Source organism: Cherax quadricarinatus, chromosome 54, assembly GCF_038502225.1.
Source record: "Cherax quadricarinatus isolate ZL_2023a chromosome 54, ASM3850222v1, whole genome shotgun sequence".
NCBI lineage: Eukaryota > Metazoa > Arthropoda > Malacostraca > Decapoda > Parastacidae > Cherax > Cherax quadricarinatus.
This window is the reverse complement of record NC_091345.1, coordinates 26,543,164-26,569,374: the sequence shown is the minus strand read 5'-3', so window position 1 is coordinate 26,569,374 and position 26,211 is coordinate 26,543,164. Positions and strand designations below refer to the sequence as shown.

Here is a 26,211-nt window from a genome sequence, read left to right as displayed (position 1 = left end):
GCTGGACTGGGGACCCTCATCCTCAGAGAAGACAATAAACGTACCTCAGAGAAAACTCAAGGTTCTCCCCGGAGCTGTTTGAATATTTTCTTCTCCTACCACCCCCTATATATTTTTTATTCTATGTGAACATTTATTAATAAACAAAATACATTTACAGAAAAAAACATAAACATGAATACAATGGCACAATGTATCAAAGATGATGAATTTCCTCCAGCTCCTCCGAGGCTTGACGTGAGCCAAGTATGCAGCAAGCATTTCCCCTCTGGATGGCGACGCTGGAACATGAAAGTGGCTGCCCTTGGGTCCCTGGTGGTGTCGATGAGTCTGGAACCCAGTTCTTTAAGGAAACGTGTGGCATTTTTTCCCCATGATCCCAAGGTCTCTGATCCCACTGGGACAAATTGATACTGTTGGCTAATGTCCCTGTACTTGCTGATCTTGTACTCCTCCCTGTGGTCAGCAGCTCCTCCCTGTCGCCCCACACTGTGATGGATATAGGTGTCAGCCAGTGTGGACACACAGGTATAGTCCCATGCTAAGAGCTTGCCATTCTTCCAAGGATTGATGGTGATCCCGTCGGGGCGGTTTGCTGGGTTGTGGGTGTTGTTTGCTGCAAGTGATCGTGGCTCCCTCTCGGCAGGGCATCCAGCTGTAGCAAGGGTTCTCTTAATGATGTCGTTGACCTCATTGTGTCTTGCATGCCAGCCCTTGGTTTTGGAACAGTTAAGACCATGTAGACCGTATTGGTCTGCTTGCACTTCGCCGCAAATACACATATATTCTGTGTGAATTGGGGCAGCAAGGCGCAGAACCACTGCAATACGGAGGGTCTTAGGGTCGAGTCGCGTTCCCATTGCCGATATGGGAACTGTTTGGAGGAAGTCCCCGGAGTGAGGTGCACTTACAGCCTGGAGACGGGCAATCTCCCTATCTGATGTTGCAGCCCTGAGCATGTTGGCAAGCACCTTTTCAGCAATTGGGCTATCCCAGCTTGACTGTTTGTGAGCCAGTGCTGCACTAGGGTTTGGTGCTGGAGCAGCAAGAGTCTCCCATTCCGTGATGGCACTGACATAGCTAGGGTCTTCTATTCCTGCTGAGTCACTGAGGGTGTCAGGAAGAATTTGTCTTATCAACTCGTTTGATGCAATGGAAGAGGATAGGAAAGCTGGTAGAGCAATCTGGGAGGATCTGCGTACTCCTAGCCCTCCAAGCCTGACCGGAAGTGAGGCTTGCAACCACTGTCCATCGTCAAGGGAAAGATTCAATACACTCTCTAGCATGGCCTTCAGGAGAGAGTCATATTCCTTGAGTTTTGGACTGCTGAAGGCTGGGGAGCATCTCAGAAAATAGGTAAGTTTTGGGATTGGCAGGCACCTGGTGAGTAGGTAGAAGGCATCGTGTGTGTCAATGTCTTTCATCCTGCTTTCCATCGTCCGGAGGTCTGAGACTTTTTTTCCTAGGATCAGATCGATGGCATTGGACCCAAGAGGAGCACCGAGGAGAGTGCTATTGGCTGGATCAATGGCTCGTGCTCCTGGTAAAACGGTACTAATATTCTGGATCAACTGTTGATTGGTAGAAACTATTTCACATTTGGTGGGGTTTAAAGAAAGGCCCAGGCTTTCTCCCATGTCTTTAATTTTACTGATGTCCTCTAGGAGAGATTCTGTTGTGCCAGCCAGGGTACCGTCGTCCAGGAACCAGATATTGAGCTCGCTGGAGAGTGCCTCCGTGACTTCCTTGATGACCAAACAAAATAGAAAGGGGGCGAGAGGGTCCTCCTGTTGCACGCCCTCACACATATATATATATATATATATATATATATTATGTATATATATATATATGTATATATATATATATATATGTCGTGCCGAATAGGCAGAACTTGCGATCTTGGCTTAAATAGCAACGCTCATCTTGCCATATAGGACAAGCGAAAATTTGTGTATGCAATAATTTCGCCAAAATCATTCTAAACCTAACGAAAAAAATATATTTCATTGTGTTTGTTTAGTATTAAATTACTGTAAACGTTTTTAAAATATATTTAGTAGGATTAGGCTAAAATAAATTGCGCTTGTTATAATAAGGTTAGGTAAGTTTTCTAAGATTATTTTGGTGCAAAATTAAAATTTTTAACATTAACATTAATGAAAAAAATATATCTTTAAACGTATAAGAGAAATTTTTAGAAAGGACTTAATTTCAAATGAGTTCTTGCTAATTGACCAGTTTTACATATTCGGCACGACATATATATATATATATATATATATATATATATATATATATATATATATATATATATATATATATATATATATATATATATATATATATATATATATATATATATATATTTATATATATCAATAACAACACTGCGACTAACCAAGGACTCGAACCCACGCTGCTTTGGCCTGCCTCATGAGGCAGTCCTGCCACCATTATGGTAGGATTGCTGGTGTTTTTTGTCTGTCTCATAAATATGCAAGATTACAGGTACGTCTAGTGTGACCTAAGTGTAAGTAGAAGTACTTACACTTAGGTCACACTAAACTTACATGTACACGTTTATTTATACACACTCATCTGAGTTTTCTTTGATTTTATCTTAGTTCTTGTTCTAATTACTTTTCCTTTTATATCCATGGGGAAGTGGAATAAGAATCTTTCCTCCGTAAGCCATGCGTGTTGTAAAAGTCAACTAAAATGCCGGGAACAATGGGCTAGTAACCCCTTTTCCTGTAATAATTACTAAAAAGAATAAGAAGAAAATTGTCAAAGTGGGAAGTTTGAATGTGCGTGGATGTTGTGCAAATGATAAGAAAGAGATGATTGTGGTTGTTATGAATGAGAAGAAACTGGATGTCCTGGCTTTAAGTGAAACAAAGCTGAAGGGGGTGGGAGAGTTTCAGTGGAGAGGAATTTATGGGATTAGGTCAGGGGGTTTCAAATAGAGTTAGAGCTAAAGAAGGAGTAGCAATAATGTTGAAGGATAAGATATGGCAGGAAAAGAGTTACTATAAATGTATTAATTCAAGGATTATGTAGAGTAAAATAAAGGTTGGGTGTGAAAAGTGGGTTATAGTAAGTGTATATGCACCTGGAGAAGAGAGAATTGTAGAGGAGAGAGAGAGATTTTGGGAAATGTTTAGTGAATGCGTGGGGAGTTTTGAACCAAGTGTGAGAGTACTTGTGGTTGGGGATTTCAATGCTAAAGTGGGTAAAAATATTGTGGAGGGAGTAGTAGGTAAATCTGGGGTGCCAGGGGTAAATGTAAATGGGGAGCCTTTAATTGAGCTATGTGTAGAAAGAGATTTGGTAATAAGTAATACATATTTTATGAAAAAGAGGATAAATAAATATACAAGGTATGATGTAGCACGTAATGAAAGTAGTTTGTTAGATTATGTATTGGTGGATAAAAGGCTAATGGGTAGGCTCCAGGATGTATATGTTTATAGAGGGGCAACTGATATATCAGATCATTATTTAGTTACAGCTACAGTTAGAGTAAGAGGTAGATGGGACAAGAGGAAGGTGGCAACAACAAGTAGGAGGGAAGTGAAAGTGTATAAACTAAGGGAGGACGAAGTTCAGGTGAGATATAAGCGACTATTGGCAGAAAGGTGGGCTAGTGCAAAGATGAGTAGTGGGGGGTGGGGGTTGAAGAGGGTTGGAATAGTTTTAAAAATGCAGTATTAGAATGTGGGGCAGAAGTTTGTGGTTATAGGAGGGTGGGTACAGGAGGAAAGAGGAGTGATTGGTGGAATGATGAAGTAAAAGGTGTGATAAAAGAGAAAAAGTTAGCTTATGAGAGGTTTTTACAAAGCAGAAGTGTTATAAGAAGAGTAGAGTATATGGAGAGTAAAAGAAAGGTGAAGAGAGTGGTGAGAGAGTGCAAAAGGAGAGCAGATGATAGAGTGGAGAGGCACTGTCAAGAAATTTTAATGAAAATAAGAAAAAATTTTGGAGTGAGTTAAACAAGTTAAGAAAGCCTAGGGAATGTATGGATTTGTCAGTTAAAAACAGAGTAGGGGAGTTAGTAGATGGGGAGATGGAGGTTTTGGGTAGATGGCGAGAATATTTTGAGGAACTTTTAAATGTTGAGGAAGAAAGGGAGGCGGTAATTTCATGCACTGGCCAGGGAGGTATACCATCTTTTAGGAGTGAAGAAGAGCAGAATGTAAGTGTGGTGGAGGTACGTGAGGCATTACGTAGAATGAAAGGGGGTAAAGCAGCTGGAACTGATGGGATCATGACAGAAATATTAAAAGTAGGGGGGGATATAGTGTTGGAGTGGTTGGTACTTTTGTTTAATAAATGTATGAAAGAGGGGAAGGTACCTAGGGATTGGCAGAGAGCTTGTATAGTCCCTTTATATAAAGGGAATGGGGACAAAAGAGATTGTAAAAATTATAGAGGAATAAGTTTATTGAGTATAACAGGAAAAGTGTACTGTAGGGTTATTATTGAAAGAATTATAGGTAAGACAGAATGTAGGATTGCGATACACAAATAACCCGCACATAAAAGACAGAAGCTTACGACGACGTTTCGGTCCGACTTGGACCATTGACAAGGAGGTTTCAGAGTGGGTAGGGGATGTGTAGATCAAGTGTTTACATTGAAGCATATATGTGAACAGTATTTAGATAAAGGTAGGGAAGTTTTTATTGCATTTATGGATTTAGAAAAGGCATATGATAGAGTAGATAGTGGAGCAATGTGGCAGATGTTGCAAGTATATGGAATAGGTGGTAAGTTACTAAATGCTGTAAAGAGTTTTTTTGAGGATAGTGAGGCTCAGGTTAGGGTGTGTAGAAGAGAGGGAGACTACTTCCCGGTAAAAGTAGGTTTTAGACAGGGATGTGTAATGTCACCATGGTTGTTTAATATATTTATAGATGGGGTCATAAAAGAAGTAAATGCTAGGGTGTTCGGGAGAGGGGTGGGATTAAATTATGGGAAATCAAATACAAAATGGGAATTGACACAGTTACTTTTTGCTGATGATACTGTGCTTATGGGAGATTCCAAAGAAAAATTGCAAAGGTTAGTGGATGAGTTTGGGAGTGTGTGTAAAGGTAGAAAGTTGAAAGTGAACATAGAAAAGAGTAAGGTGATGAGGGTATCAAATGATTTAGATAAAGAAAAATTGGATATCAAATTGGGGAGGAGGAGTATGGAAGAAGTGAATGTTTTCAGATACTTGGGAGTTGACGTGTCGGCGGATGGATTTATGAAGGATGAGGTTAATCATAGAATTGATGAAGGAAAAAAGGTGAGTGGTGCATTGAGGTATATGTGGAGTCAAAAAACGTTATCTATGGAGGCGAAGATGGGAATGTATGAAAGTATAGTAGTACCAACACTCTTATATGGTTGCGAAGCTTGGGTTGTGAATGCAGCAGCGAGGCGGCGGTTGGAGGCAGTGGAGATGTCCTGTCTAAGGGCAATGTGTGGTGTAAATATTATGCAGAAAATTCGGAGTGTCAGCATAGTTGCTGATCCTCCTTACATGTGTTGTATAGCTTAGCTGAGTATCATAGTACCATCCATGTGTTTATATAGAAGATCCCTATTAGGCCTAGTGACTGAATGACATCACAGGATGCGGCATGAGTGAGTGGGATGCGCTACCTCATTCTCAGTCCATGCAGAGACTTCCACTAGGCAGTAACAGGCAGGCGGGCCCTTCCTTACCACAGTCTGACAATATATAGCATTACCATCCACAAGTGTGTTTATCTTCAACCATCATATCTCCCTTCGAAATCCCACAACAAATTGGTGCCAGCGCTGTGGGCATAAAATTGATAATTACACCGATGCATGGAGATAAATTCTCTCAGCCAATGACGGACATTTTGTGTGGCCAGTAGGCCGACCTAGCCACTACCCAAGCAAACTTTTACCAGCCCTCTGCATTATTCACTGGTCAGTCTCTGTGTATTAGTGTTTATCTGCTTATTTGCATCACTCCCAACGGGTTGACCCGAGTTTGCAAAGTAAGCCAAGCCAGCAAGCCAGTCTGTTGTGGGGGAGTCAGAATAAGCCCAGTCAGCCCAAGCCTTACACCATCCAGCCTTGCCTACCAAGCCAGCTTCCACCCCTGCTGTGCTCATCGTTAGAAGTTATCAAGCCAGTCTGTGTGAAGGGTTAACCCAAGCCAGCCAGCAACTAACCCAAGTGTCTTAACCCAGTACTCAAGCAAGCCATGTGGGTACAGTCTTCTTCATCGCTTTGTGCTTCAAGTTCTAGCCATTCTGAGTGCTTTATAATCCCTGTGGTGTTGTGGTATTTCGTGGGTTTGTTTTTAAGCCAGCCCGGCTTAGAATATTTTCGTGCCTAGTGTGGGTGTCCCCAGTGAGGCTTATGCCGTTCATCCCATAGGCCCAGTCACCACGCAGTGTCTCACTGCGCTGCCTCACCCACCCATCTCACTCACTACCACTGTTTTTACTCTTCTAGCACAGTTCTAGCACCAAATTTTTAAAGACCACATAGGGGGTCAAGAGCTAGGTGTGTTCTTTCATCAGTAGCGCCATCATAAAAAGTCTCTTGTGTGAGTCCATCGTCGATTCAAGAGTAAATTCTTCGATCACATGTGGAGTAGTCAGCGAGCGCCAACCACGAGTCTCTACCTCTAAAAAAACCATACCCCCGGCCGGGATTGAACTCGCGGTCATAGAGTCTCAAAACTCCAGCCCGTCGCGTTAGCCACTAGACCAGCTATTTGCAATCGTGTCATTACGATTTCTTGAGTCACTCTACCTCTACCCTTCAACACTATCCTCCACCATCTACCTCATTCTTCACCAATGTCGCTACAGTGATAATATTTTTCATAGAGACATTTGCGAGTGTTGAGACATTTCTTTTTTGTGTTTCCAGTGATTTCTTAGTGACATTCAGTAACTCTTCATTAGACTCAGTCCTTATTATATACTGCTTGCAATATTTTTTTTTTCTTTCTTCAGTGTTAATTTTCGTGCTTTATTTTATGTCTGTTGCGTTGTGTTTCTTTTTTTTTATATATACTTGAAGTAAGTACTTTAATGTTTTTTCCTTGTTGTGTGCAATATATAAGCAGTGTAAACTTGTGTTTACACTTCACAATTATCTTGTGTTCACAGTATTGCAGTGAAGTAATTCAGTAATTTATTACCTTATATTCTGCATCACAACTCAGTGTTGTCTGTTATATTTTTTCTCCCAGCATTTGTGTATTCTTGCTGTTTTTGTTTTCATTCATTTGCCATTTTATTTTATTTTTTTCTGTGTGTTGAACAATCTTGTGTTAATTCTTTTCATTTAACCTGTGTCTAATTTGTCTTATCTCCACAGACAATAGTGCCATTATTTTGTTCAAGCCAAACAATTATTTTCCAAATTTTTCATACCTCAAGTTTCATTGCAAGAAAATTCTAGTATTGTGTTTATATTGATGTGTTGTGTTCTGCATCACTGTAAGTGTTCAAACCTTTTTGTTCTGTGTTTTGCATCTATTATTTTTATATTTCATTGAACAAATTCGCTCTTAGTGCAATTTTTAAGTTCTTCTTTTAAAGTAAATCATTCTTCTGCTTGTTAAGTCAGTGTTGTTTAAGCTGCAATTAAGAGTTAAAGTCTTCAATCATTTCATTCCTTGATGATATATTTTTTTTTCTTGTAAACTGTATTTTCTTGTGTGTGTAATTTTTATCATTGCATCATTGACTCATTTTGCAATAATTCTTGTGTAAACATTGTATTGCCATTAAAATTTTTCTTTCAGAAATTTTATGTAGTGTTGTGCAGTACTTTTGATTAGTAATTGTTATTTTCAATATTGCTACAGTTTATTTTAGTGCAGTTTCATATGCTCTTTTCTGTGCATAATATTTTATTCTTTGTGTGCCATTTTATTTTATTTTTAGTGAATTGTTTTCCCAGTTTGTTTTAATTTTGCACAAGCTTTATTGAGTCCATTTTCACATTTTTGATTGATTCATCATTTTATTGTTGAATTTCATTATTGCATTCAGAGTAAAGACAACTCACTGTGCCATTAATTCAATTTAAAGTAAATTTGAGTAAAATTAGATTTGAGTAAAGTACAATTTCTCTTGATTTTCAAAGTGCTGCTTATTCAGTTGGGTATTTTCTTTTGTGTGTGAGATTTCCTTGCTTACAGTGTGACTTGTTTTTTTTAAATAAGTAATTTCTTCCTGTTTAAGCTTATTGTGTCATTCTCTCTCTCTTTTTTTTTTTTTTTTTTTTTTTTTGCCTTTATGTCTTTGAGTAAGTTTCCTGAGAAGATGTCCCAGTCACTTTTGAATGTTCACTTAGTGTATCATGCCAGTCAAAGTCAATATGAATCAGTCCACAGTACCAATATTCCCTTACTGACTGAAAGACAATACCTAGCCCTTGAGAAATGTGTTTGTTCTCACAGCTTGTATCTGAGATTTGTTAAGGTGCTGCAAAATGTGAAGTTCATATTAAGCTCCTATAGATTCGTTCATTACTTATTAACATAGCCGAGTGGCCAGGCACTAGTAATACTGTCACTCCTGTCTGGACTCCAGCCACAATATCGTGCACGGAGGATAGTGTACAGTTACCTTGGGTTTCAGAGGAACCTCAGACAACCCTGGGTGCTGAGACTACTATCCTTGTGATGGCGACTTGTTCAAGTATTCGTTCCTTCCCAGGGGACGCTTTGAGAAGAACTTTACTTGCAACGAGTTATGCCATCTCTTGCTGATGCCACAAGCCGTTGCAGAAAGACGTTTCTGTGGCTAGTGTACTCACTTGAGTGTTGTTGTTGTCCCTTATGTTCCAGATGGTGATCCCATCCTAGTTGACAGTAATTCATGCAATGTAAGAAGTTGTTTCTCGAGTAACTTTCACATGTTGTTAACGTTTGTAAGTGTAGTTTCTTAATAGTTGATACCTCGTGTCACTGTGTGTGACTCACATTGAATATCTGTATTGTTGACCGTGTTCATTTATTTTCCCCTGTGCTTGCAGTGAGAGATAGTAGATTCGTTCTTCCTTGCTCATATTGTGTGTTATAGCATTATTTTTTTCAACCGGGGAGAGTCATCCACTCCACCGAGTTTGTTCATTCCTCCAGTAAAAAAAGAACCGATCCCTTGTGTTCTGGTGTGATTCGATTCCTGCTCCAGGAAGATCTTATTCTGACTGTGAAGCCACCAGCACCCATTAGTGACTTTGTAATGAGCCAAGAATTACTGTGTCGAACAGTCGAGTTGAGTACTTCTAGCAGAAGAGTTAGTAATTCCACAGTCACTAGTGAATGTAGCTGTATCTTTTGTAAATACTCATTCAGATCGTCCTCAGTCAAGGCATGTGTTAGCCATCGCAGAAGAGTTCGTTCCACCCAAAGATGATAACCATTCTGCATACGTAAACCTTACCCTCGCAGAATTGGGTTTAAATGTAAACAGCCTGCATAATTAGGTGTCCGAGATGAATGAAATTATCAACTGTGTGTTTTGTTATTAGCTGATCAGTTTGTCAGAAATTTTTGTGTTCACGTTCCCTCCGAATTCTGAGAATTTAGCAATACTGATCTGTGTGCACCAGATTTTGATGTTAATTACTTTCACTTTGTAAATATATATTTATTCTTCCTCAGAATCCGTAGAGTGCATGAATACAGATCAATCGATCAATTCCATCCTTATTGTACAATGATTTGTTCTTATAAGTTGTAATGCATTACGTTAAAACTCATTACGTTAACACCCATTACATTAAAACTCATTAAGTTAACATCCATTATGATACCATCCATTAGTTTTAAGTTACATATGTCTTTGTTATTGTATAGAATCAGCCCAGAAACACCTGCCTGTTCAGCCTATAGCATAGTAGTGTATGTCGAGACGACATACGTAACATGACCGAGCTGTCAGCATAGTTGCTGATCCCCCTTACTTGTGTTGTATAGCTTAGCTGAGTATCATAGTGCCCTCCATGTGTTTATATAGAGGATCCCTATTAGGCCTAGTGACTGTATGACGTCACGGGATGCGGCATGAGTGAGTGGGACGCGCTACCTCGTTCTCAGTCCATGCAGAGACCTACACCAGGCAGTAACAGGCAGGCTGGGCCCTTCCTTACCACAGTCTGACAATATATAGCATTACCATCCACAAGTGTGTTTATCTTCAACCATCATATCTCCTATCGAACCCCCACGACAGGAATGTGGAAATTAGGAGAAGGTGTGGAGTTAATGAAAGTATTAGTCAGAGGGCTGAAGAGGGGTTGTTGAGGTGGTTTGGTCATTTAGAGAGAGTGGATCAAAGTAGAATGACAGGGAGAGCGTATAAATCTGTAGGGGAAGGAAGGTGGGGTAGGGGTCATCCTCGAAAAGGTTGGAGGGAGGGGGTAAAGGACGTGTTGTGGGCGAGGGGCTTGGACTTCCAGCAAGTGTGCGTGAGTGTGTTAGATAGGAGTGAATGGAGGCAAATGGTATTTGGGACCTGATGATCTGTTGGAGTGTGAGCAGGGTAATATTTAGTGAAGGGATTCAGGGAAACCGGTTATTTTATATAACCGGACTTGAGTCCTGGAAATGGGAAGTACAATGCCTGCACTCTAAACGAGGGGTTTGGGATATTGGCAGTTTGGAGAGATATACTGTGTATTTTTATACGTATATACTTCTAAACTGTTGTATTCTGGGCACCTCTGCAAAAACAGCGATTATGTGTGAGTGTGGTGAAAGTGTTGAATGATGATGAAAGTATTTTCTTTTTGGGGATTTTCTTTCTCTTTGGGTCACCCTGCCTCGGTGGGAGACGGCCGAATTGTTGGTTGAAATATATATATATATATATATATATATATATATATATATATATATATATATATTTATATATATATATATATATATATATATATATATATATATATATATATATATATATATATATATATATATATATATATATATATATATATATATATATATATATATAATCGAGTATTTATTTTTATATTTTTACCTGTGTCTTTGCTATTCCTCGTTTATTTTTTATTTATTTATTTATTTACAATTTGAGCACACATACAGAGGTACAAAAAAATACAGATAAGAACAGCATGCCGAAGCCACTTATACTATGCATAGCATTACGGGCTGGCTTAAAATTAACTTAAGATTAACTAAGCAATGATGAAATCAGTGATAAAACATTAATGTAAACAGATTACTATAAAGCACAAGTGTTTTACATTGTTGTACATTCAGTCGTATGGAGTATTCTGTTAGGGAATATTCTTAGAGGTTTGGAGATGTGTGTAGTGTGCATCATTGCTTGATTTTTCCTGTATTTCAATTGCAAGTTAAAAAAAATGACTAAAGGTTTACCAATTCAAGAAAATGCTGTCGAAATTTAGTCTGTGATTTTCTATTAGTTACAATTTGAAACCCTCCCTAGTGCTAAATTTTTTCGTTCTCAAAAATATATAGTTACCGGATCACGTAGACTATTATTTCAAATATCTGCTTATTGAAGAATATGCCATGGATAATCGTAAGGCTTTCAGAAATAAGGTGAACTATTTGTATAATCTTATTTATACTAGGTTCTCTCCTCTATCCCACTTTTGTATATGCAAATGTTAATTAACAAGCCCATTTTCTGTCTACATATTTTCCGTACATTATCGCTTTCTGTTTATTCATTCTCTTTTTTCCACTTTCATTCTATATCTCTCCCCTACTATCATGTCCCCTCTCTTCTTTCATTGTTTCAGTCACTTTTCCACTCCCATCGTCTCATATCCCTGACCGTCATCCCTCCTTTAAAGGCCCTGACGGTCTTATCACCACATGAACCCTGATAGTTATTCCACTTCCCGAGCCCTGACCGTCTCACCTCCTGGGCTATGACAGTCTTCCCTTACAAATGTCTATTTCTCCCATTTCTCAGCCGGAGCCACAGCTTCTCTTACTTTCCAGGTAAGTTGGCACCATAACTGTCACTCATGCTTGTCTTTATAGTTGTGTAAATTAGAGTTATTGAGGAGCCTCCATTAAATGAGATTATGCAATTATCTGAAATGTATTTATAAAAGTTCTTCGTATATATATGTCGATGCAGACTGAGGAAGACTTTTAATATATATATATATATATATATATATATATATATATATATATATATATATATATATATATATATATATATATATATATATATTATTATTATCACACTGGCCGATTCCCACCAAGGCAGGGTGGCCCGAAAAAGAAAAACTTTCACCATCATTCACTCCATCACTGTCTTGCCAGAAGTGTGCTTTACACTACAGTTTTTAAACTGCAACATTAACACCCCTCCTTCAGAGTCCAGGACTCAAGTCCGGCCTGCCGGTTTCCCTGAACCCCTTCATAAATGTTACTTTGCTCACACTCCAACAGCACGTCAAGTATTAAAAACCATTTGTCTCCATTCACTCCTATCAAACACGCTCACGCATGCCTGCTGGAAGTCCAAGCCCCTCGCACACAAAACCTCCTTTACCCCCTCCCTCCAACCTTTCCTAGGCCGACCATTACCCCGCCTTCCTTCCACTACAGACTGATACACTCTTGAAGTTATTCTGTTTCGCTCCATTCTCTCCACATGTCCGAACCACCTCAACAACCCTTCCTCAGCCCTCTGGACAACAGTTTTGGTAATCCCACACCTCCTCCTAACTTCCAAACTACGAATTCTCTGCATTATATTCACACCACACATTGCTCTCAAACATGACATCTCCACTGCCTCCAGCCTTCTCCTCGCTGCAACATTCATCACCCATGCTTCACACCCATATAAGAGCGTTGGTAAAACTATACTCTCATACATTCCCCTCTTTGCCTCCAAGGACAAAGTTCTTTGTCTCCACAGACTCCTAAGTGCACCACTCACCCTTTTCCCCTCATCAATTCTATGATTCACCTCATCTTTCATAGACCCATCAGCTGACACGTCCACTCCCAAATATCTGAATACATTCACCTCCTCCATACTCTCTCCCTCCAATCTGATATCCAATCTTTAATCACCTAATCTTTTTGTTATCCTCATTACTTTACTCTTTCCTGTATTCACTTTTAATTTTCTTCTTTTGCATACCCTACCAAATTCATCCACCAATCTCTGCAGCTTCTCTTCAGAATCTCCCAAGAGCACAGTGTCATCAGCGAAGAGCAACTGTGACAACTCCCACTTTATGTGTGATTCTTTATCTTTTAACTCCACGCCTCTTGCCAAGACCCTCGCATTTACTTCTCTTACAACCCCATCTATAAATATATTAAACAACCACGGTGACATCACACATCCTTGTCTAAGGCCTACTTTTACTGGGAAATAATTTCCCTCTTTCCTACATACTCTAACTTGAGCCTCACTATCCTCGTAAAAACTCTTCACTGCTTTCAGTAACCTACCTCCTACACCATACACCTGCAACATCTGCCACATTGCCCCCCTATCCACCCTGTCATACGCCTTTTCCAAATCCATAAATGCCACAAAGACCTCTTTAGCCTTATCTAAATACTGTTCACTTATATGTTTCACTGTAAACACCTGGTCCACACACCCCCTACCTTTCCTAAAGCCTCCTTGTTCATCTGCTATCCTATTCTCCGTCTTACTCTTAATTCTTTCAATAATAACTCTACCATACACTTTGTCAGGTATACTCAACAGACTTATCCCCCTATAATTTTTGCACTCTCTTTTATCCCCTTTGCCTTTATAAAAAGGTACTATGCATGCTCTCTGCCAATCCCTAGGTACCTTACCCTCTTCCATACATTTATTAAATAATTGCACCAACCACTCCAAAACTATATCCCCACCTGCTTTTAACATTTCTATCTTTATCCCATCAATCCCGGCTGCCTTACCCCCTTTCATTTTACCTACTGCCTCACGAACTTCCCCCACACTCACAACTGGCTCTTCCTCACTCCTACAAGATGTTGTTCCTCCTTGCCCTATACACGAAATCACAGCTTCCCTATCTTCATCAACATTTAGTAATTCCTCAATTATTATTATTATTATTATAATCAAAAAGAAGCGCTAAGCAATTCCTCAATATATATATATATATATATATATATATATATATATATATATATATATATATATATATATATATATATATATATATATATATATATATATAGGTTGGTAGACAGCAACCACCCAGGGAAGTACTACCGTCCTGCCAGATGACTGTGAAACAGAAACCTGTAACTGTTTTGCATGATGGTAGGATTGCTGGTTTCTTTTTCTGTCTCATAAACACGCTAGATAACAGGGATATCTTGCTACTCCTACTTACACTTTGGTCACACTTCACAGACACGCACATGCATATATATATACATACATCTAGGTTTTTCTCCTTTTTCTAAATAGCTCTTGTTCTTCTTTATTTCCTCTATTGTCCATGGGGAAGTGGAAAAGAATCTTTCCTCCGTTAGCCATGTGTGTCGTATGAGGCGACTAAAATGCCGGGAGCAATGGGCTAGTAACCCCTTCTCCTGTAGACACTTACTAAAAAAGAGAAGAAGAAAAACTTTATAAAACTGGGATGCTTAAATGTGCGTGGATGTAGTGCGGATGACAAGAAACAGATGATTGCTGATGTTATGAATGAAAAGAAGTTGGATGTCCTGGCCCTAAGCGAAACAAAGCTGAAGGGGGTAGGAGAGTTTCAGTGGGGGGAAATAAATGGGATTAAATCTGGAGTATCTGAGAGAGAGCAAAGGAAGGGGTAGCAGTAATGTTAAATGATCAGTTATGGAAGGAGAAAAGAGAATATGAATGTGTAAATTCAAGAATTATGTGGATTAAAGTAAAGGTTGGATGCGAGAAGTGGGTCATAATAAGCGTGTATGCACCTGGAGAAGAGAGGAATGCAGAGGAGAGAGAGAGATTGTGGGAGATGTTAAGTGAATGTATAGGAGCCTTTGAACCAAGTGAGAGAGTAATTGTGGTAGGGGACCTGAATGCTAAAGTAGGAGAAACTTTTAGAGAGGGTGTGGTAGGTAAGTTTGGGGTGCCAGGTGTAAATGATAATGGGAGCCCTTTGATTGAACTTTGTATAGAAAGGGGTTTAGTTATAGGTAATACATATTTTAAGAAAAAGAGGATAAATAAGTATACAAGATATGATGTAGGGCGAAATGACAGTAGTTTGTTGGATTATGTATTGGTAGATAAAAGACTGTTGAGTAGACTTCAGGATGTACATGTTTATAGAGGGGCCACAGATATATCAGATCACTTTCTAGTTGTAGCTACACTGAGAGTAAAAGGTAGATGGGATACAAGGAGAATAGAAGCATCAGGGAAGAGAGAGGTGAAGGTTTATAAACTAAAAGAGGAGGCAGTTAGGGTAAGATAAACAGCTATTGGAGGATAGATGGGCTAATGAGAGCATAGGCAATGGGGTGGAAGAGGTATGGGGTAGGTTTAAAAATGTAGTGTTAGAGTGTTCAGCAGAAGTTTGTGGTTACAGGAAAGTGGGTGCGGGAGGGAAGAGGAGCGATTGGTGGAATGATGATGTAAAGAGAGTAGTAAGGTAGAAAAAGTTAGCATATGAGAAGTTTTTACAAAGTAGAAGTGATGCAAGGAGGGAAGAGTATATGGAGAAAAAGAGAGAGGTTAAGAGAGTGGTGAAGCAATGTAAAAAGAGAGCAAATGAGAGAGTGGGTGAGATGTTATCAACAAATTTTGTTGAAAATAAGAAAAAGTTTTGGAGTGAGATTAACAAGTTAAGAAAGCCTAGAGAACAAATGGATTTGTCAGTTAAAAATAGGAGAGGAGAGTTATTAAATGGAGAGTTAGAGGTATTGGGAAGATGGAAGGAATATTTTGAGGAATTGTTAAATGTTGATGAAGATAGGGAAGCTGTGATTTCGTGTATAGGGCAAGGAGGAATAACATCTTGTAGGAGTGAGGAAGAGCCAGTTGTGAGTGTGGGGGAAGTTCGTGAGGCAGTAGGTAAAATGAAAGGGGGTAAGGCAGCCGGGATTGATGGGATAAAGATAGAAATGTTAAAAGCAGGTGGGGATATAGTTTTGGAGTGGTTGGTGCAATTATTTAATAAATGTATGGAAGAGGGTAAGGTACCTAGGGATTGGCAGAGAGCATGCATAGTTCCTTTGTATAAAGGCAAAGGGGATAAAAGTGCAAAAATTATAGGGGGATAAGTCTGCTGAGTAAACCTGGTAAAGTGTATGGTAGAGTTATTATTGAAAGAATTAAGAGTAAGACGGAGAATAGGATAGCAGATGAACAAGGAGGCTTTAGGAAAGGTAGGGGGCGTGTGGACCAGGTGTTTACAGTGAAACATATAAGTGAACAGTATTTAGATAAGGCTAAAGAGGTCTTTGTGGCATTTATGGATTTGGAAAAGGCGTATGACAGGGTGGATAGGGGAGCAATGTGGCAGATGTTGCAAGTGTATGGTGTAGGAGGTAGGTTACTGAAAGCAGTGAAGAGTTTTTACGAGGATAGTGAGGCTCAAGTTAGAGTATGTAGGAAAGAGGGAAATTATTTCCCAGTAAAAGTAGGCCTTAGACAAGGATGTGTGATGTCACCGTGGTTGTTTAATATATTTATAGATGGGGTTGTAAGAGAAGTAAATGCGAGGGTCTTGACAAGAGGCGTGGAGTTAAAAGATAAAGAATCACACACAAAGTGGGAGTTGTCACAGTTGCTCTTCGCTGATGACACTGTGCTCTTGGGAGATTCTGAAGAGAAGTTGCAGAGATTGGTGGATGAATTTGGTAGGGTGTGCAAAAGAAGAAAATTAAAGGTGAATACAGGAAAGAGTAAGGTTATGAGGATAACAAAAAGATTAGGTGATGAAAGATTGAATATCAGATAGGAGGGAGAGAGTATGGAGGAGGTGAATGTATTCAGATATTTGGGAGTGGACGTGTCAGCGGATGGGTCTATGAAAGATGAGGTGAATCATAGAATTGATGAGGGAAAAAGAGTGAGTGGTGCACTTAGGAGTCTGTGGAGACAAAGAACTTTGTCCTTGGAGGCAAAGAGGGGAATGTATGAAAGTATAGTTTTACCAACGCTCTTATATGGGTGTGAAGCATGGGTGATGAATGTTGCAGTGAGGAGAAGGCTGGAGGCAGTGGAGATGTCATGTCTGAGGGCAATGTGTGGTGTGAATATAATGCACAGAATTCGTAGTTTGGAAGTTAGGAGGAGGTGCGGGATTACCAAAACTGTGTTGTCCAGAGGGCTGAAGAAGGGTTGTTGAGGTGGTTCGGACATGTAGAGAGAATGGAGCGAAACAGAATGACTTCAAGAGTGTATCAGTCTGTAGTGGAAGGAAGGCGGGGTAGGGGTCGGCCTAGGAAAGGTTGGAGAGAGGGGGTAAAGGAGGTTTTGTGTGCGAGGGGCTTGGACTTCCAGCAGGTATGCATGAGCGTGTTTGATAGGAGTGAATGGAGACAAATGGTTTTTAATACTTGACGTGCTGTTGGAGTGTGAGCAAAGTAACATTTATGAAGGGGTTCAGGGAAACCGGCAGGCCGGACTTGAGTCCTGGAGATGGGAAGTACAGTGCCTGCACTCTGAAGGAGGGGTGTTAATGTTGCAGTTTAAAAACTGTAGTGTAAAGCACCCTTCTGGCAAGACAGTGATGGAGTGAATGATGGTGAAAGTTTTTCTTTTTCGGACCACCCTGCCTTGGTGGGAATCGGCCAGTGTGATAATAAAAAAATAATATATATATATATATATATATATAGGTAGTAGGTTGGTAGACAGCAACCACCCAGGGAGGAACTACCGTCTTGTCGAGTGGGTATAAAACAGAAACCTGTAACTGTTTTACATGATGGTAGGATTGCTGGTTGTTACACTCCAAGTTTTGTAACCACTATTTCCTTCTTTTTAGAGCATAACAACTTTGGTCAGAGAGGTTAGGGTAATAATAGTGATCCTCCGGAATGCCTAATTTTAATTAAGTAAATTCATAATACAACAAAAGCCAGAAATAATATACGAATTATCGTATATAAGTTAAGAATGCATGTTCTATATTATCCAAAATATATATAAGGCTTTCATAACAGATGATTAGGAGGAGATCCTAGATATAACATATATGTATATAGAGATTACTTTAATGTATGAAGTCTTGTTTCCCAATTGGAAGCAGTCAGAATAAAACAGAATATGTCCAGGCAGGATTATAAACCTTGGCCAGTTACCAGAGACGAGCAGGAGTGTTCTCATTGGCTGCTGCTTCTTCACTGCTCGTCCCTCAACCTTGAGCATACAGGTCAAGTGGGTCACGTGACGTGACTCACCAACACTCAGAGTAGTTGAACATAAAGGGGGGGGGGAAGGGGGGTATAACCATCGAACATCTCAGCTAACCATACACCGGTACACCGGGCGGCAGGCAGGTTACTATACCTCCAATTAAACTTATGGCCATGTTACATAAATTATAATAATTGTTAATAAGAATTAGCCTTAATAATACAAGGACGTTCATTTCCAATTTAGCTATTAAAGGAAATAACCGCAATGTAATATTAAAGAAAGGTTAACCATAGGGGCATGACACTGGTGACCTTTTTTCTGTCTCATAAACACGCTGGATAACAGGTATATCTTGCTACTTCTACTTACACTTACGTCACACTACACAGGAATGCACATGCATATATTTACATACACACATCTAGGTTTCTCTTCTAATTTCTGAATAGTTCTTCTTGTTCTTTTTCTCTATTCTCCATGGGAAAGTGGAAAAGAATGTTTCCTCTGTAAGCCATGCGTGTTGTATGAGGCGACTAAAGTGCCGGAAGCAATGGGCTAGTAACCCCTTCTCCTGTAGAAAATACCAAAAAAGTGAAGAAGAAAACTTTATAAAACTGAGATGCTTGAATGTGTGTGGATGTAGTGCGGATGTTAACAAATAATGAAATGAAGTTGGATGTCCTAGCTCTAAGTGAAACAAAACTGAAGTGGGTAGGTGAGTTTCAGGGGGGAGAAATAAATGGGATTAAGTCAGGAGTATCTGAGACAGAGCTAAGGAAGGGGCAGGAATAACGGTGAAGGATCAGTTATTGATTAAAATAAGGGTTGGATGCGAAAAGTGGGCCATAATAAGTGTTTATGCACCTGGAGAAGAGAGGAGTGTAGAGGAGAGAGAGTAAGAGAGATTTTGGGAGATGTTAAGTGAGTGTGTAGGAACTTTTGACCCAAGTGAGAGAGTAATTGTGGTACAGGACCTAAATGCTAAAGTAGGAGAATCATTTAAGGAGGGTGTGGTAGGTAAGTTTGGGGTGCCAGGTATAAATGATAATGGGGGCCCTTTGATTGAACTTTGTATGGAAAGGGGTTTGTTATAGGCGATACATATTTTAAGAAAAAAAAAAGGGAAAGTATACAAGATGGCTCTGCTCTGTTATTGCACACTTTTTATTTTTGGCAGAGCATGCAGAGTATAGAGAGAGAGTAAGAAAGGCTAAGAGAGTAGCGAAGGCATGTAAAAGGAGAGCAAAGAAGAGAGTGGGTGAGATGCTGTCAACAAATTTTGCTGAAAATAAGAAAAAGTTTTGGAGAGAGATTAATAAGTTGAGAATGCCTAGGGAACGAATGGCTTTACATTTAGAAAAAAAAAATAGTGGAGAGTTATTAGATGGTGAGCTGGCGGCATCTGGAAGGAAGGAAAATTTTGAAAAATTGTCAAATGTTGAAGATAGGGAAGCTGTGATTTTGTGCACTGGGCAGGGAGGCATAACATCTTGTAGGAGGGAGGAAGAGCAAGATGAGTATTGGGTTGTGGGTAGAATGATTTATGGAATGAAGACAAAAATGTCAAATTCAGGTGTTGATATAGTTTTGGAAAGGTTGATGCTTTTATTTAATAAATATATAAAAGAGAGGAAGATTCCTAGGGATTGGCAGAGAGCATATATAAAGGCAAAGGGGACGAAAGAGAGTGCAAGAATTATAGGAGAATAAGCCTGATGGGTATACCTGGCATGGTAAGGAGTATGAAAGAGTTATTATTGAAGGAATTAAGAGTGAGATGGAGAGCAGGATCACAGATGAACAAGCTTTATGAAGGATAATGAGTGTGTAGACCAAGTGTTTACAGTGAAATATATAAGTGAATAATATTTAGATAAGCATAACGAGGTTTTCATTGCATTTATGGAATTGGAAAAGGCGTATGGTAAGATAAGGTGGACAGGGGAGAAATGTGGCAGATATTGCAAATGTATGGAATAGGTGGTAGGTTACTGAAAGCAGTGAGGCACGAGTTAGAGTGTATAGAAGAGACTGAGATTATTTCCCAGTAAAAATAGATCATAGACAAGGATGTTTCATGTCACCATGGTTGTGCGATATATTAATTAATGGGGTGTAAGAGAAGTGAATGCGAGGGTTTTGGGAAGAGACGTGGGATTAAGAGAAAGAATGTAACACAAAGCGGTAGTTGTCACATATTTGCTGATAACACTGTGCTTCTGGGAGATTCTGAAGAGAAATTACAGAAGTTGGTGGATGAGTTTGGAAGGGTATCTAAAAGAAGGAAATTAAAAGTGAACATAGAGAGCAATGTGATGAAAGTTACAAAAAATCTAGGCAATGAAAGACTGGATATCAGACTGGAGGGAGCGAGTATGGAGGAAGTGAATGTGTTCAGATGTTTGGGTGTGGACTTGTCAACAGATGGGGCTGTGAAAGACGAGGTGAATCACAGGACTGATGAGGAGGGGGGAAATAAGTGGTGCTCTGAGGAGACTATGGAGACAATGAATGTTATTCATACAAGCAAAAAGGGGAATGTATGAGAGTATAGCAGTACCAATGCTTTTATATTGGTGTGAAGCACGGGTGGTGAATTTTGAAGCAGGGAGAAGGCTGGAGGCAGCGGAGATGTTGTGTCAGTGGGCAATGTATGATGTGAATATTGTGCAGAGAATCTGTAGCATGGAAATTAGGAGCTGCGCAATTTCTAAGAGTATTGTCCACAGGGCTGAGGAGGGGTTGATGAGGTGGTTCAGACATTTAGAGAGGATGTAACAAAACAGAATGACCTGGGTGTATAAATTTGAAGTAGAAGAAAGGCAGGATAAAGATCATTCTAAGAATGGTTGGAGGGAGGGTGTAAGTGGCTTAGATTTCTAGCAAGCATGCATGAGTGTGTTAGCAGTGAGTGGAAGCAAATGGTTTTCATGACTGGATGTACTGTTGAAGTGTGAGCAAGGTAACATGAAGGGATTCAGGGAAACTGGTTAGCTGGACTTGAATCCTGAAGGTGGGAAGTACAGTGCCTGTGCTGTGAAGGAGAGGAGATATGTTGAGGTTCTTGAACTGTAGTGTTTGCGTGCCTATGGTAAAACAGTGATTGAATGAATAATGATGAAAGAGTTTCTTCTTTTTCGGGTCACCACGCCTCGTTGACCCGAATGACAGCTATTTTTTTAAGTGACAGAGATATAAAAATTTTTATTTTCTGAGCGAAACTTAGAAACCCCACTGAAGCTCACTTAAACTAGCATTTGTTATATAAAAGTAATTTTGTATTATTGAAACTCGATTCATATATAACTGAGGTTATTGTGCATAACCTCCATCACACTTTTGCCAAAGGCATGCCAATACTTGAGTTTAAAAACTGCAACATATTTCCACCCCTCCTTCAGAGTGCAGGCACTGTACTTCCTACCTCAGTGACTCAACTCCAGCTAACCCGTTTCCCTGAATCTCTTCATGTTACATTCCTTACACTCCAACAGCACATGCTTGCTGGGTGTCTAAGCCCCTTGCACACAAAACCTCCTTTACCCTCTCCCTGTAACCTTTCCTAGGACGACCTTTACCTTGTCTTCCCTCCACTACAGATTTACATGCCCTTCAAGTCACTTTATTTTGTTCCACCTTTGTAAATGTCCGGACCACCTCAGCAAACCCTCCCCAGTCCTCTGAATAATACTTTTAGCAACCCCTCATCACCTAATCTCTAAGCAGCTACAAATTCTTTTCATTATATTCACAACACACACTGCCCTGAGACACGACATTTCTACTGCCTCCAGCATTCCCCTTGCTGCAACATTCACCACCCATGCTTCACACTTATATATAAGCATTTGTACCACTGTATACTCTCACACATTCCCGTTTTTGCCTCCATGGATTATGTTCTTTTTTTCCATAGTGCACCACTAACCTTTTTATCTTCGTCAATTCTATGGCTGACCTCGTCTTTCACAAGCCCATCTGCTGACAAGTACACTCCGAAATATCTGAACACGTTCACTTCCTCCATACTCCCTCCCTCCAATCTGATATCCAATCTTTTATTACCTAAATTATTTGTTACCCTCGTCATGCTTTTTCCTATGTTCACTTTTAATTTCCTTCTTTTACATACCCTCCCAATATCGTCCACCAACCATTGCATCTTCTTATCAGAATCCTAGTTTTGAAGGTTCTCATTATTCATCCTATAATTTTCCTATCAGATGTGGTGGATATATTGTTGTGATCTTTGAAATAGATATTCTCTGACAATATCACTCTATTCTTTGATTAGAATTTGTTTTATACTCTGATACGGGTTTTCTTTCCTCAAGTTTTCCCCAGCGGAGTAATTGAACTTCATATTATTTTCTGAATCCCAATAAAAGACTTGGTTAATGTCTGCTTGGAGACTTGCAGTGTCCTTAATAGATGACATTGTCATGCAAATTCTGGTAACGTCATCAAAAGAGGACAGGATGTTGTGGCTAACATCTCTGTCTTTGCCAGATATGAGGATGAGGAAAAGGATGGGCGTAAATACTGTAACTTGTGGAACAGAGTTTTTCATTGTAGTCTTTGACTCTACTCTGTTTACTACTACTCTTTTTTGATCTATTTGTTAGGAAGTTATAGATCCATCTACCCACTTATGCTGTTATTCCTTTGCCATGGATTTTGTGTTATATTACACCATGATCGCACATGTCGAAGGCTTTCACAAAGTCTGTGTATACTACTTCTGCATTTTGATGTCCTCCAGTGCATCCAACATCGCATCATAGTGGTCCAGTAGTTGTGAGAGGCAGGAGCGACCTGTTCTAAACCAGTGCTGCCCTGGGTTGTGCAACTGTTGAATGCAGAAGTGGCTGGTGATCTCTCTTCTTAGAACCCTTTCCAAGATTTTTATAATGTGGGACGTTAGTGCAATTAGTCTGTAATTCTTTTTTCAATTGCTTTACTGGCGCTTTTATAGAGTGGGGCTATATACATTAGTTTTAGTAACTGTGGAATATCCTCCGTGTCTATGTTACCTCTCCATAGATATTTAAGGTCTGTGAAAGGGGTTTCTTGCTCCTTTTAATGAACATATAATTCCATGAACTGTTACATTACAAAGAAAAAAATGGAATTTCTAATTCGCTCAAATCCGAGCTGAAGCGGCACATGTTTGCAAATTATTTAACTATTAAAATTATATTAAGAAATTTAATTATATGACGTCCCAATGTTATACTATAATTTTATGAATGGTTATATGGCTTTATTCTCACCATGCAATGCAGTTTTGTTCTTCATAATCCCTTGGATCAGAAATCTTTCCAACACAAAAAAATAAAGACGGTTTAGCTTACATTCTCTTGTACGACTTTGAACGTTGTGGGTTATAAGTTCATAATTCTTATAACACGAACTGTTATTTTTATTACCTTTGTTACATTGCTTTGTTATAATCTCTATGCATTAATTCGAAGGACATTAATAACCCAAAATTAATAACTTAAATTCTATTTTAAGTTAAACTTAAAATAGAATCAACAGTTTATTAAAGAATTAACAAACATTATAACATAAACTATGAGAAGTATATTAAATACATTTACCTGGTATTCACTTGATATTTTCTTACGCAAATTGCATTTTGTGTGAGTGAGAAAAGTGGGTTGTGGCATTTATAACTGACACATGTATGTGTAAAACGTTGTTACAGTTTTTTATTTTAGTTATTTATATACCTATTACTATGTTAGGGACTGTTTTTACTATGTTTAGGCGAATCGATGGGGTTTTACAGTAGTTGGGAAGCAGGAGGTAAACAGCTTGATGTAAAGAAAAAGGAAGGGTAACTAATTATTTGGATCTCCAGTCTTTCACTAGCATCGTGGCATCTCACAAGGAAAGGATATGAGGAAATAAAATATTCTTGATATGTTAGCATCTAAGAGGACTTAGACCAATTATAGAGAGAGAGAGAGAGAGAGGGAGAGAGAGAGAGAGAGAGAGAGAGAGAGAGAGAGAGAGAGAGAGAGAGAGAGAGAGAGAGAGAGAGAGAGAGAGAGACTGTGTCAGTATCGACGTACGTCACTCACCTCGCCCTGGCGTATGGTAGTCGAGGCATATCGCTGCCTTACGCTCTCAGTCACGTCCTATTCCACCATACATAGTCTTCCTCGTCCTGTAAATCGTCCCATTCAACTCGCTGTTCGACGAACAGTTCCACTTCCTGCCTTTTCTTCTGCTGCACCACCTGTCCTGCTCAACGACCTGCCTCGCCACCTGCTCAACGACCTGACCCACGTCTTCTGTGATTACAATAATCCCGTCATTCCCTAACTAGTCTATGTTTTAGTGTTGTCAGGTAACTCGGCCGGTGATGGTGCCTGCCTCCATGTGGCAATCACCTGCCACAATTTCCACAACTAGCAGTCAGTTATGCAAGGTGTCTCGCTCCTTCCTGCTGGCAAAAGAAACATGTTCAGCGGCCAGGGAGTATTATTTCACTTATAATAAGATTACATCCTCGGAAGTATGTGGGGCAATTGTTGATCGTTGTATGATTCACTCGATCCATTGTTTACTGTAACTGGCGCACCTTCAGCACTACTAATCAATCCAGCATAGCAAGTTCACAGAGTCTGGTGCTGCAATGAAACTCTCAGCACTGCTGAAATTAAACCGATCAAAACAGTCACTGTTAACACAGATGTTGTACCATCACTGAATCTTACTTTGAGCAATTGTTGGTCAAACAATGCACCACACTCCATTCTTGAACAACCCGAGCATCACCATTATAAAGTGATCAGCCCAGCACTTAATACTATAATGGTGGCTGAAAGGATTAATTAGTCAGCACAACACTAGAGAAGCACCTCTAACACATGCTTGTTGGTCGCACATGTGGCGCTAATAACATCACAACTCTCGCACCTCTGCAATATTTCTGTCGCACTGGCTAACCACACACGCCTGCGCCTGTGTGCTTGTACTGGGCGGTAGGGACGCAGTGGTAGTGAGGGAAGGGAAAACAACGTCCAACTGGTCCGTATGTATATGGGAAAAGGAGTAAGGAGATGCTGATGTAGAGAGAGAAGTGGGATGACGATGGCTTGAGGTTGTTGTGGTGGGGTGGTGGAATCCTGTCAGGAGAGAGAAGGACTGGAGGGGGGCAGGGAAGGATTGTGTTTGTGCGTGTGTATGTGAGGGGAGCACAACTGCGGCAGAGGGGATAGACTAACCGGGTGAAGGAGGAGACAGACACATGTACGTACACGCGCTTACCCCCCCCTTCCCCTCATGTGACCAAGTCCCCTCCCACCCCCACCAATGTTACCACAGTCTTCGCTCACTCCTCACAGTATTTCGTCCAGTACCGCCTTCTGAGCTCTGACATAACTGGACGAAGGGAGTGTAACTGGTGCAAGGTTGTGTAATGTACGTCCCTCCCTGCAAACATCCCAACACTCAGAAGAGACACAGTTACATCAACAAGAAAGAAACATCACTCGAATGAACTCTTAAAAAATGAAATAAGATGTACTGCAGGAGTTCAATATAAAAACAAATTATATATGAGAACTCGTGCAAAAAGGTCAGAGAAGAAGCAGCGCCACTGTCTCCCTCTACCTTCCTTCATAGTCAAGACACTTAACACCTTTATTCTCTATGTAAAGGAAAGAAGAATGAGGTAAGCAGAGCAGCACCGTCAATGGTCAAGCTCAGAATACTGCAGTCAAGTCTCCAGCTCAACTATCAGCTAACGCCAGCTAATCTTTTTTTTACAAATTTTAGCCGCTATTTAAATCCGACATCATAGTTCCTTTTCCTTTGCAGTTCAGAACTAAAAATATCACCTTGATAA

At 39.8% G+C, this 26,211-nt stretch overlaps 1 protein-coding gene across 1 annotated transcript in view; it reads right to left on the bottom strand.

The window, feature by feature from the left end:
* LOC128699090 (carbohydrate sulfotransferase 11) overlaps nt 1-25,564 on the bottom strand; it is a 214,802-nt gene extending 189,238 nt beyond the window's left edge. The window contains exon 1 of the mRNA XM_070096756.1: nt 24,440-25,564. Coding sequence (XP_069952857.1) covers nt 24,440-24,468 — 29 coding nt within the window. The 5' untranslated portion in view covers nt 24,469-25,564. The remainder of the gene's footprint in view (nt 1-24,439) is intronic.
* Between the last annotated feature and the right edge of the window lie 647 nt (nt 25,565-26,211).